The 13,434-nt window shown below is 29.8% G+C and overlaps 1 protein-coding gene across 7 annotated transcripts in view; it reads left to right on the forward strand.

The window, feature by feature from the left end:
- Positions 1 to 832: 832 nt before the first annotated feature.
- The window catches only part of Doa (CDC like kinase darkener of apricot), a 30,986-nt gene continuing 18,384 nt past the window's right edge, over positions 833 to 13,434 (forward strand). For 3 of the 7 annotated variants that reach the window (XM_043052801.3, XM_043052803.3, XM_043052805.3), the window contains exons 1-3: positions 883 to 1,075; positions 7,361 to 7,505; positions 13,198 to 13,417. In XM_043052801.3, the coding sequence (XP_042908735.1) occupies positions 7,372 to 7,505; positions 13,198 to 13,417 (354 nt within the window). In that variant the 5' untranslated portion in view covers positions 883 to 1,075; positions 7,361 to 7,371. Of the gene's footprint in view, positions 1,076 to 1,112; positions 1,331 to 7,360; positions 7,506 to 13,197; positions 13,418 to 13,434 lie in introns of those variants that run through there. The other 4 variants (XM_087163616.1, XM_043052804.3, XM_071185250.2 and 1 more) reach the window with 4 other exon arrangements.

Genomic DNA, 13,434 nt, shown 5'->3' on the forward strand with positions numbered 1-13,434 from the left:
CGATATTCTGCTAACAGTCATGGGATCTCGACCAACGCGAGCCGCAATACTTCGGTATGATAAACGGCAATCCCAGTAGGCCACAGTTTAAAGTTTGACCTCGATCAAACTCAGACACATGCTGGAAGGCATTTCTCCTTCTTACACGAGGCATAACAAAATCTTTTTTACCCAAGAACAGCACTCAAATTCAATTTCTGTATGGCAGCACTTCCTAGTCCTGTCGGTTGATCGGGGTGCCTGGTGGTACCTGAGGCCGGAGTGGCCCGTTACCTTGTGATGGATGAGGAACTTACTGTCAATCTCTTCATTTATACACATTGTATGTGTCACTACCGCCACTTGCTTTGCATGAATGCTCTGATAAGCTAATCGCTTGCATACCATAACATGCTTTATCCGTCCTGCAAATTTCGCGTTTGTGTAGTGTCACCTGGTGTAGCAATTTTTATGGCCAGTAGTGTATAAAACAACGAGTTTGTGGAGGCAGAGGTCAAGAGAGAGTTGAAAAGTATTGCTCTATGTATAACATTTTAACCTTCATATAAACACTTTGTGAATAAATTAGCTTAGGGACCACAAAGCGGCAAGTCCTTACATAATTTTTGTCTCTGCAAAACTAAATTGCACTTCCATAGAAAGTCAGTAGATTACTTTCCTATTTACACTTAACATAGAACGGCAATAGATTCAGAACATTGCAGCTGTAGCTAAAAATAGCTGGGCAATGGGGAGCCGCAAAGAAGTGAGTTTGTCTAGCTACTGTACAATGTATTCACCATATGATTACTTTGCTCGGAAATCATTCAAAAGGCCCACCCAAAATTCTCGGAATTATGTCACATGCTCGTTCAGGCTCTCCTCCTATCCCTAAAAACAGCTACTTCTACTTTAACTATAATTTTACGCTTACATCTTCTGGCGTCGTTATAATCGAAGTACGTGTTAAAATACCATATTTAATAAATATATAAATTTGTTCTATGTTTATTCTCGAGTATTGATATTTTTATCACAAGAATTGGTTTTACTGTTCAATTACGAAATCGTATTGGATTTTTCAGTGATTGATCTGGTGAGTAAAATTCTTTACCCTAATCGGTATTTAAGTAGCCATTTTGTTGATTCCATAACTAAAAATGCTTCACTTTACAAATACGTGTGCTAAAAGGAAAATTATTTTGTAATCTAATCTTTTAGTGTTATTATCAAATTCAATTTAACAAGTGACAAAGTTTATAAATACAATAAGTAACAGTCATCAATATTTAAGTATTTACCTTGCCCAATTATGTTACAGCACAAGATCTTATTTTCATGAAACTTCCATGTATTTAAAGATGTTATTGTTTCTAATTTTAATCTTGTTATATTTATGTAAATGATATGTAATATTTTTTATTCTAAATAGTGTTTGTTTTACAAGATACAACTCATTATTCAATCATATCGAACAAATTAATGTATTTCAAAATCATCAAGGATATTCTAATATTGTGTACATCTCATAAATATGCTTCCGAATAAGTCTAAAGTTTTGAATTATTATTTTAATTGAAAGATTGTCTACATATAAATCTATTTGAATAATGAATATGTTTGTTGACAAAATAAAAAATGTTAGATTTGTTCCTATTCTAGCTGTTAGAGTAATGCTTGTTTTTTTTATGTACATTAGTTAGCCATTTTTTAATTTTGTCAATGCTTGCATACCAAAGTTTTTATCACCGAAAAAATTTCTCACCCGTTCCCAGATATCAGAAGTACAAAAAATTGCAGTTCGAAACAATTCAGTTAAAATTAAACAATTTTTCTTAATCAAATTCTTCAGCACAAAAAGTGAAGGGAAAAACAAACTTAATTCTCTTTTAATAATTTAGGGCAAAATACTTCCAAATTTGCTTATTAAATTAAAAAGTTCTAAACTATGATATTAAAGAGTGAATTGTTTAAAAATCACTAAAATATATATATAAATGAATGATTTGTTTACAAACCATTGACTTTAAACTGCCTGTAATTAAGTAGCAATTGGAAAGAATGATTTACCTGAACCCCTTTTTGCTTCAACAGTTTGTGTTCTCAGCAAGGTTTGTGTTCTATATTTTATAGACATAATATTTTTCTTTCTCCAGATTAAAGGGGGTTTCTTGTCCTAAATGAATGTCTTTTAATAATTTTGATTGTAGTAATGAGTAATTTACCCAAATTTTTATAATCATTTGTCATATTTAAGTTCATTTTATGCAGAAATGAATGAGAAAAAGAAATTAATAACTTGGTATTAAACTCATTTATTTCTAAAAATAATCTTAATTTAATACAAATTGTAGATATGTTCAAAATTCTACGTATCGTTACATGTTTTATTTATGTGCATAATTTATATTAAAATAATTATTTTTAAACTATAGTAAATAGATTTACCAGGTCTGATTCCACCTGGTATTTGATCTGCCATTATTGATGTTTCGGTTCCACCTATAACTTGGGATTATTTACCATTTTCAAAAGGGTTCTTATTGCAGTTTTCAGAGTGTGTAAATCAATGTATTCTACATTTTCCCACATTTCTATACTATCTGTTTTTATTTCTTCACTTTGTTGAATTATGTTTGTATATGTTTCGTTTTTAATTGTCTGTTTTAAAATGGGAGATATTTTCTCTATCTTACATTCATGCATAAAATAAAAGCTCCATCTTGTATATGCTGAAAGAAATATCTCGTTTGGAGGTTTATTGTTCAAAATGTCGATAATTCCGAAGAAATGAATAATAATGAAGAAAACAAGATTATAGGAATAAAAGTTGAAAAGATTGAAAGATCAATAAAAATTAGTAGGATTAAAAACTTCTTCCAATATACAAGATATTAGCATAGGGGTGCTCAACCTGCGGCCCGCGGGCCAAATACGGCCCACCAACCCTCGATGGGCGGCCCGCGGCCGCAATCTGAACAAAATGAAGAAAAAAAATTTTAATATTTACTTTTGAAAAATAATAAAAATTTACACTAATAATATAAATTTACAATTATAAATTACGGTAATTTAAATTTACACTTTTAAGTTTTTGACGCACCCAATCTCAATCAATGTAGTTTTTCGATGGTTAACGCTACGGATTTAGCATAGTTTTAAAAATCCCAATATTTTTAATACATCATTATTACGATTTACGAATTTAAATTACCACTTTTGACGCCTTTCCTATGCGCCGATTTCATCGTAAATCCAATGACTTATCGGTAGTTATTGCTACCCATTTTCAAGTAGATCCTGAAATAGCAATTTTTGAAAGTTATGAAGCGCTTTATTTGTGCAAACTTCATGGAAAATCTAAATGACTTTAGATCCTTTCTTCAACAGTTATTGCTGCACATTTCCGCCCGGTTTTTAAAACTTCGATATTTTAGCACGATATTATTATGAATCGCGAGTAAAGAATCGCTCATTTAGATAGCCATTTTTTGACATGGCTTATTTGCAACGATTTTATCGCAAATCAAATTATTTTTCAATCGTTATTTTAGAAATCATTGCTACACATTTCTACAAGGTTTTAAAAGTACCGATATTTTTTGTACGCTATTGCGACATTTTAATTTCAAATCCCGCATTTAAATTACATAACATTTTGACTTACTTTATTTACTCCAATTTCATCTGAAATATAAAAGTATTTGGCTTAATGTTTTAGTAGTTATTACGTTTTCGCCGTGATTTAAAAAAATTCTGATATTTTTAATACTATGGTTTGACAGCAAGCGAGTTTTGAATCGTGCATTAAAATAATTATTTTTTACGTGCTCTGTTTGTGCCGATTTTATCATTTGCGTTGTACCGTACCGATTTTAACACGCATTCTTTAAGAGGAGCAAGCGAGTTTTGAATTGCGCATTAAAATAATTATTTTTTACGTGCTCTGTTTGTGCCTTTTTTAACATTTGCGTTGCACCGATTTTAACACGCATTTTTTAAGAGGAGCAAGCGAGTTTTGAATCGCACTTTAAATTTTTACGTGCTCTGTTTGTGCCGATTTTATCATTTGCGTTGTACCGATTTTAACAAGCATTTTTTAAGAGGTTTTTCGATCATGCTTTTTCTTCTTTCCCGTTATAGCTGCATTTTTATTTGTGATTTAGAATATACCTGATATTTTCACACAATATTACAACTCGTGAAATTCGATTCAGTTTTAATTTTTTTTTTTCGTAACTTAAAAAGTAATTACGTATCTTAGCCAAATCAGCACCTTCCCAGGAAAAAAAACGAGATGTGTACATTTATATTAAACGCGGTCCGTTTTGCAAAAAAAAAATTCAAAACACGGCATAATTCGTTAGTCCCATGAACACGTGCAAGTTTAACAACACACATCGAACCTATTCTTTTTGTTGTCACATGTAATTTAAAAGTCATACACATACATCGTAATTTGTATTTACGCTATCTGAAAATTGCGCATCGCATTTCGTATTAACATTAACGAGATTAAAAAATAATCCATCCCTTTTCGTATTTACGGGATTTAAAATCACATATCGCGATTCGTGTTCTGGCGTTTAAAATATCATCCGTTGCTACTTTTCTCGCAATTCATATGCACGCGTTTTAAAAACCATATATCGCGATTCATATTCATGCATTTTAAAAATCAAGTGTTGTGAGTAGTCTTTTCGCAATTTAAAAGCCACACGATTCGTATTCACGCGATTTGAAAAACAAGCATCGAGTTTTTTATTTACGAAATTTAAAAATCACACATGGCAATTCGTATTCAAGCAATTAAAAAATAACACATAGCAATTCGTATTTAAGCAATTAAAAAATAACACATCGCTATTTGTATTTCCGCGATTTAAAAACCCAGAAAGGAAGAACACCATCTAGGACAAATTCCAAAACTGATTATGTTATTTGCTCTAAGTTTAATACTACCCACAACAACAGCTTCTGTCGGAAGACTGTTTTCCAGAATGAATTTGGCCTGTTCAAAATTACAGAGCAGTCTTTAAGCAAAATCATTACATTTTCATTTAATGGCTCAAAAAATATCACATGATTAAGTAGATAAAATTATCAGAATATTCAAAAATTTTGCAAATTACAGCATAACCATTAAGAAATTTTTTAAACCATTTTCTACCTTCTTGGAGCATTTTATATCATTTGTGATTATATGCTGGGAAATGATTTGTACATCATTAAATTTTAACTGTATAAAAAATTTAATCAAGATGAGTTTCGTAAAGTTATGAAAATTTTATTGATTGTGTATTAATTGTAAATAGTAAGTGTCGTGTTAGAAAGATATTCGTCATAAAAAGTTGTAAACAAGTATCTTAATAGTTTTTATTATTAAGGAATATAGTTCCTTAAAATTTTATGTGTTTTCTTTCTTTCTTTTTCTTCCCTCTCTCACCCTCTTATTATTAATTTTAAAAAAAAATGTCTGAAAGTTTAAGTACAAATCCCTAATAAATGTTAAATCTTATTTTCCACTTAAGGGGTTTTGTTTTAGTTTTAATCATTTTTAACCCTATAAACTTTCTTTAAATCAAAGTATTTAACTTGAATTTATATTAATAACCAGAATATTTATTTATTTGAAATTTAATTCTATGAAGAAAAAAATTAACATTAAAATTTATGTTTAAATGGACTTTTGTATTTTGTAATGTGATAAAAAAAATTTCAATTTTTCCATCATTTTTTAATTATATCTAAATTTTTTCTGATATCTTAATTTTTTCTGATAAATTGATTCTGATTTTCGAATTCTGTTTTCCTTCTTACGTAATCAGTTTTGCATTTTCTAATTTTAAACGTTTTAAAGTATTGTATTTTCTGCAAAGGTTAACCGACAAAAAGAATTTAGTGTTATATAAACAATGATGTTTATATAACAATCACCACCAACAATTGCTTTCAATATGTCGGTCTAAATACTTTGGCATGCGGCCCTTCATTGGTCAATCTGCTGTGCATGTGGCCCTTCACTGAAAAAGGTTGTGCACCCCTATATTAGCACTTTGAAATTGGTTTAGAGTGCACTAAAATTTCTCTCATTATAATTAATACATTGCATACTAATTTTTTAAGTAAATAGATTAGCATTCTTTCTGTATATTAATACTGGTAAATATTTATTTCATTTTTGGTAAATATTTATGCTCTCAATAGAGGTGATCAACTTATATGCAGGGGTGATTGTGCTCCGGAAAAAATCCGAATTTCCGGATTTTTCCGAAATTGCACTCCGGAAGATTCCGGAAATCTTAGGTCCCGAAGTTTCAAAAAATCATTGATCACATTTATGTATAAAAATTCTTGTATACTTTATTTAAAAATATTAGAACTAGGTCATGGCACAGAATAGATCAAGGTGGCAAAAACTTTTTGGGACGGCCTTGACCTGTCATAGGCTGTAGTGCCCAAGTAGAAGAACAAGAATTTATACTTGGTATCTTTCATTTGTTAATATTTTTTCTGGTAGAATAATAAATGTGATTAGAGATAAGATTTTACTCAAGAAATTTTCCTGATTTTTGAGTTGGACTCACAATCACCCCTGTATATGCACTTAGTGTTCATCCTGGGAATAAAAAAGGGAACTACAAGTTTTGAAGGGGCACTTCAATGCCATAAAAATTTATCAAAATGTGTAGTATTTATATTTCGTAATCACTGAAATTGATCTTCAACGATTTTTAAATTACCCCTCTTATACTTTTTTCTGTGTACATTTCTCAATATGATTCTCTCATTATCAGAATAAAAGAAAAATTTGTTGTTTATAAAAATACACGATAATAGATAATTTAAGCATAATTTGAACTGAAAATTTTGAGAAAATAAACAAAGTATTTATATATGTATATATATTTAAAAAATAATTTTACTAATTAAACCTACTTAAAAAATTTATTAGTTCAGGTATTAATATCTTCCCTTGAAAAAAAAGAGCTATAAAAATTTAAGGAGTTGAGAATAATCCTAACAAAGTGAATATTTCCAATAGTAATCATATCAACACAGATAATTTTCTCAGTGTGTAATTTTTTTAAAGAGTGTATTATGAATTAAAAAAGCAAGTGTTTTTATGGGATGTACAGCTTATTAGTTTTTTTTTTAAAAAAAAGGCTTAGTGATAAGGATTAAAGGGCAAGTATTGCAGATCGCCCCTCTAAAAATGCTTAGGAAGAACACTGGTGTACTCATTTAGATTGTTTGAAGGAAATTATTTATTTTAGTAGGATCACTAGAGATTATGAAATTTCCCTTGTTATTTTGTAAATTGTATTGAATGGAGTCAAATTGTTTATACAATTCTGAATATTTCTGTTTAAAATTTCAGAAAACTTAAAGATGCATCATCAAAGGAAACGTAGATATTCTTTGTCAGATGAAGAATATAATGACAATTATGGAGGTAGGAAGCATGCCTCAGATGATTATAATCGTCAGCAACAACAGCATTCCAAAAGACGAAGATCCAGAAGGTAATTTATCTTCCTTAAAATCTTTTATGTTTATAAATATGGAGAAAACATTTTTTTGTCTGATTAAAAGCTTAACAATTAGAAGAAAAGCATTAAGATTGATTTATAGTCAATAGTAACAAGTTGTGTCAAGAGTTCATTCTTGACTGGTTTTGCAAGGCAGGGTAGAGTGTCCAATTTGCCCTTTTTTATAAAAAAATTCCACTCTGCGTGCCCTGACATATTAAAAGGGTATGTGGAATGGCTTATTAGCGTTGATTTTTTTGGTAAATACACATGGTTTTCATATTCGGCAGGAATAAATCCTGTTTCGGCTGTAATGAATCATTTTTTTGCTTGTTTCCCTGTGGTTTTTTTCAAATTCCGATATATTTAAACATTATTATGACTTGCACATTTTGAACTTGAGATATTGACGATTTTATCGACTTGAAACATTTGATTCGTGACGATTCCGATGTAATTACATGTCGTTTGATTGTAATTTTTCTGAAACTATTTATCATTTTTCACCTTTTTTTTTTTTTTTTTTAATTCTATATTCTTAATACGATCTTTCAATTCTACCATAATTTCACTGTGCTTCATGATTTTTTTTTCCGTAAGTTATTTGCAATTTTTTGGCCCCTTGTACCTGGTTTTTTAATTCCGATATGATTAATATGATGTTATGGCATTCGAATGTGAGTTATCACTATTTGATTCATGATGAATCTATCACAATTTCTCTTCGTTTTATGGTAGGTTTTTCGTCAGTTATATATAATTTTATCAACCCTCTTCGTGTTTTTTTTTAATTTGAGTTATCATTATTTGCTCAATTCGTGAGTATTTCATTTTACTTATACACATCGTTTGTTGATAATCTTTCATAAACTGTATTTTTTTCACATGGCAGTGTTTTCACTACAAAGCGAGAACGCGAGAATCTCGCATATTTTTTTCTTTTCTCGCATTAAAAAATGATTAACGCGAGAAGTTCTCGCACTCTATTAATGAATTTCAAAATGAGCGAATCTCGCGAATTTTGGAAAAAATTTCGTCTTCCACTATTTTAAATGAAATACGTTTCTCAATCCTTAACCCCTTGATCTTTCCTTATTTTCAACATCGGTCATTGTTATCAAGCTTTCCTATTTACCAGTATTGTTCAGAACCAGTGCGAACAGCAGAACACAATGCCCCCCACCTCCGAAACCCTTTCAGAACACATTTCTCTTCAACCACATGTTAACCGTAGGTAAGGTTTGTTCATGTAAGACGTTTAAATTTTTTGAGCTTGAATGTAAGATGGACAAATACCTTGTTAAGGCAACATTTTCTAATCCATAACGCACAAATGAAAAGGAAACAAATGTCGGTAGGAACGGTCAAAACAAAACAAGTACGGATATTCAATGGATACGGATCAAATACTAGCAAGAAGTAAGAACATGAAAATAACTTCGCTATTCTATAGCAGAAATAATTGAAAAGCCTATGCTGGCAGGTGAAGAGGATAGGAAAGTGTGTGCACAATGCTACAAATTTGCTTAGTGGTTCCGAATAGTTCAGCATCTGTTGCATCCAAAACCGAATTAAGACAAAATATACTAACAGATTGACTGATAAGCATTTGAGCAACCTAATGAGAATAGCTGATGAAAAAGTAGATATAGAACATTTTCCATGTGATAATGCAGCAAGAATATTCAATGCTTTAAAAATTAGAAGATGTTAAAAATGAAATATTTCTTTTCCAAGTCTATTCGTGTTTTTTTTCATTTTTAGAAATCTCACCTAACTTTTTGAAATCTCACCCAGTTTTTGAGAAAGGGTGAGAAATTCTCACCCAATTTTTTTCTGTAATGAAAACACTGCATGGATTTTTAAATTCGATATTTTCAAAAAGTGTTTTTACGACTTGCAAATTTCGAATTTGTGTTATCGTGATGATTCTATCGCAATTTCATGGTGTTACTGATATTTTTTTCGGATCTTTGACATAGTTTTTCGAATTTGAGTTATCAGTGTTTGATGCGATTGTTTTGTCACGATTCTATCACAATTTCACTCTCATAGCTGCCAACTCTACTGGATTTTCCAGTAGATTTCCTGGTTTAATTAAAATTCTCCTGGTTTTTGTTTTGTACATTTTAGAAAAAAGTATTACTAATGCATAATATAATTATATAAATAAGCAAACTTCATTTATAAATATCATTTCAAAGCTTTTTTTGTTCTAAAATGTTCAGTTTACTTTTATGCAGATTAAATTAATTAAAAAATAATTTAACTATTTTTTATGAATTAAATACCTATTAATATTGGAAATTAGTAAACATGCGACATAATATTTGATATAATGTCAATCATAACTTTGCATGTAACATATTTAGTATATTATGCAACAATTATCATGAACTTTATATTATTTCATCAAATCTACTGGATTTTTTCTAATCCATGTTGGCAGCAATGCATTCTATTTTTTGATAGGTCTTTGGGCAGTTATTTATCATATGATTTTTCAAATTCCAATATTTTTAATACAATGCTATTATGACATTTGATTTCTGGCAATTCTACTATAATTTCCTGTCATCGGATTATATTGGGTCGTTCGGAAAGTTCATGTCGACTCTGTAATACAGGGATGAGATTTTTCCGCTTTTTAGGGGATTTCCGCTTTTATCTCTTGAATTTCAGTTTTTTTTTAAATCAAAAATTCAAATTTTTCTAAAAATTTCACTTTTTTTTAAATAAGTATTCCGCTTTTTCAGAAAATTCAAACTACATAGCTACCAATCCTTTCTCATTTTTTCTTATATAGCTATTTTATCCCCTTTTACTCGCAGCAGATAAGATTTTCTGAATTTTTTACCCACCCTCCAGATAGATCTGATTTTTGTAGTTCAAACGACGCTGCTTCTGACAAGCCTGGAATCTGCTAATATCACGATTCTTATTCACACGATTTTAATATCAAACATAGCCAGGGTTGCCACTCCACAGGGAAAACCTGGAAAATACAGGGAATTTAAAAATCACCTATAACAGGAAAAATGCAGGGAATTTTGATTTTTTCTTTACAAACTGGAAAAATACAGGGAATTTTGTTTCTTTATTTTGGTCTTTTACAAAGTGGTGACCACTCAAAGCGTAATCTATGGGATATTTAACCATGATATTTGAGCTATACTAAACTATTTTATTTACCATAGCAGTATTTAAGTATGTTCAGCTGTTTTTCTTGCAATTGAAATTAATAAATATAGTTAGCCCATTGAAGCTCACACAAGAGAACAGTAATTGTTGTTTCCTCTTAATATATTGCATATAACATGTACAGGGAAAATACAGGGAATTTTTTTTCCAGATTTGAGTGGCAACCCTGATAGCTTTTCATATTTGTGTGTTGCGATTCTTATTTACGAGATTTAAAAATCCAATATTGTGATTCGTATTTACGCCTTAATGAAAACCTATGTAGCGATTCGTATTCACGCAAGTTTAAAATTAATGTTTTGATTTCCTCATGAGGTTTATAATATCAAACATTGATTTTCATATTTATACATGATTTTAAAATAAGGCATTGGGATTCGCATTCACGCATTCTAAAAATTACGCATCATGATTCGTATTTACGCTATCTAAAAATTATGAATCGTGATTTGTATTTACGCGTTTTAAAAGTTCGATATCCTAGTTTGTATTTCCTCATTTTAAAAATCCATAATTGTTATTCATATTCCCGCAATTTTAAGATCAACATCGCGATTCTTGTAAGAAGTAAATTTTTTTTAAAAATTAGTTACTATAAAGGTGACTGTTTTTCTAACGACGATTATTAGTATATGTAAGTCTTACAACATCAGAGAAACTCGAAGGGAATATATTCAAAACTTACATTCTGTGCTTGCAAAGAAGAAAAATAGGATTTGTCACAAGATGTTTGAAGATTGACTAACGACTAAATATAGCAAACATAAAAGATATAGCAAACAAAAGCAATCACTTAAAAAGGGATTTAATAATTTTTTTTTTTTGGAAAGAGAATTAATACTCATCATAAAAAATTTATTTATAATTGCTGTTATTTATGCTATTAAAGGCAAAATTCTTATCAAATAAAAACAATTATCTAAACAGTTGCGGATTGTCATGTAATTTTTCAAACTAAAGTAGCAATTTTTGCATGTTAAGGAGTTACTATATATTTCTACTTCACTGTTATTGATATGTTTCAAAGGGCTCTAGTTAGATTAGACTATAATATGAACATAATGATTCGGTCCATTGTTAAATTTTTTTTTCTCAATATAATTTAAAAAGTAATATTATTGATATATTTGCTATGAATCACATAACAGTATTTATTAAAAGAAATGAAATATTAATGTATATTCTCAGTAGTTTTAATTTGCTAAACCAGGTAGTTTTTCAAGTAATAATTGTCTCTTATATAAACTGAGGAAAAATATAATTTCCAGCTTTATTTTTTCAATTGGTAATTTTTATTTTCCACTAAATGTTAAGTAGCAATGTAATCATTTATTTAATAATAGATTAGTACACAATCGCATGTCAGCACATTATTTATTACCTTAAACTGTCTGGAATTTATTATTAAAGGGTTGCGCTTGCGTAAAATTTAATATCGTGGAAATTCAGCTTTTTTGCCTTTTGGCTAATCTCATCCCTGCGGATAATATATCAGCATGAACACTGGAAAACCTAATAGTTTTGGCAGTTAGTTATAATTTTATCGACCTTTTGCATATGGTTAATTTTTCTCTGATATTTTGTAAGCTTTAATACAGTGTTTAAACTCTCGAATTTGGGTTATCACTTTTTAAGACGTGCGTTTTACGACGATGCAATTCCTACTTTTTTTTTTTTTTTTAAATTTATTTATTTTTTTTATTCTGATAATCTTTATGCAATGTTATTACGCATTGGTTATCAGCTCACATTACTTGCAATGTTGCAAGTTTTTCGATTTACGGAGTAACTTTTTGGCATTCTCAATTTAGATCGATTCTACCATAAATCCACAGTGTTTATGGATCATTTTTCGACAACTGTTGGTCTTTTCTTGACTATTCCCTCTTGGTTCTATCGATTCCGATGTAATTTATACCATGTCATGGCTAACGAATTTCATATTTTAGTGATCACCTTTTCACACGTTTGATTCGAGACTATTTCAGTGTAAGTCCTCGTTAATTTTCACTCGCTTTTTTTTAGCAATTATTACGATTACTTATTGTTATTTCACTCATTTTGACAACAATTTTAAAATACAGGTGATTAAAATCCTGCCCTTTTTAAGGTCTAGAATGAACACTGGTTATTTGTTTTACTATTATCGTTGCAATATAGAACAGAAACAATTTGTTTAAGGATATTCTTTTCCTGTGAAGGTCAAGCGTGCATCATTTTGAAAATTACGAATTTTTAAAAATTATTGATCTGAAGATATAACATGCTGAAAAGTCAGCAATAATTAATGCTTACATAATTTTGCAATTATTTTGTAAATATAATCCATAAAATAAGTTAGCTAAAATTTTGAAGGATTACAAAACTGAATGAATAAAGAAATTTTTTCACAGGGTGAAATTTGAGTTTTAAATTGATTCATTATAAGTAATTTGTGTTTAATTCTATATACTTTAACATGTGTTTTTTAAATTTTTTTATATAGCAAAGATAAATATGAGGAAAGGAGCCATCATCATCGAGACTTAAGTTCCAGAGAAGATAGGCATAGGCACAAGAAGCGTTTATCTGATGACAATGGTTCAGATGGATCTTCTAACAGTATCAATTCTGGAAGCGTTCATAGACCAACTTGGAGGGAGGATACTTCTAAGAGGAAATATCGTAGCAAGAGACCTCATCGATCTAAGTTCCATGGCACACGGGTTAGTTTTTGTTCTCA

This window comes from Parasteatoda tepidariorum, chromosome 5 (assembly GCF_982258835.1).
Source record: "Parasteatoda tepidariorum strain Cologne lab strain chromosome 5, Ptep-v5.0, whole genome shotgun sequence".
Classification (NCBI taxonomy): domain Eukaryota; kingdom Metazoa; phylum Arthropoda; class Arachnida; order Araneae; family Theridiidae; genus Parasteatoda; species Parasteatoda tepidariorum.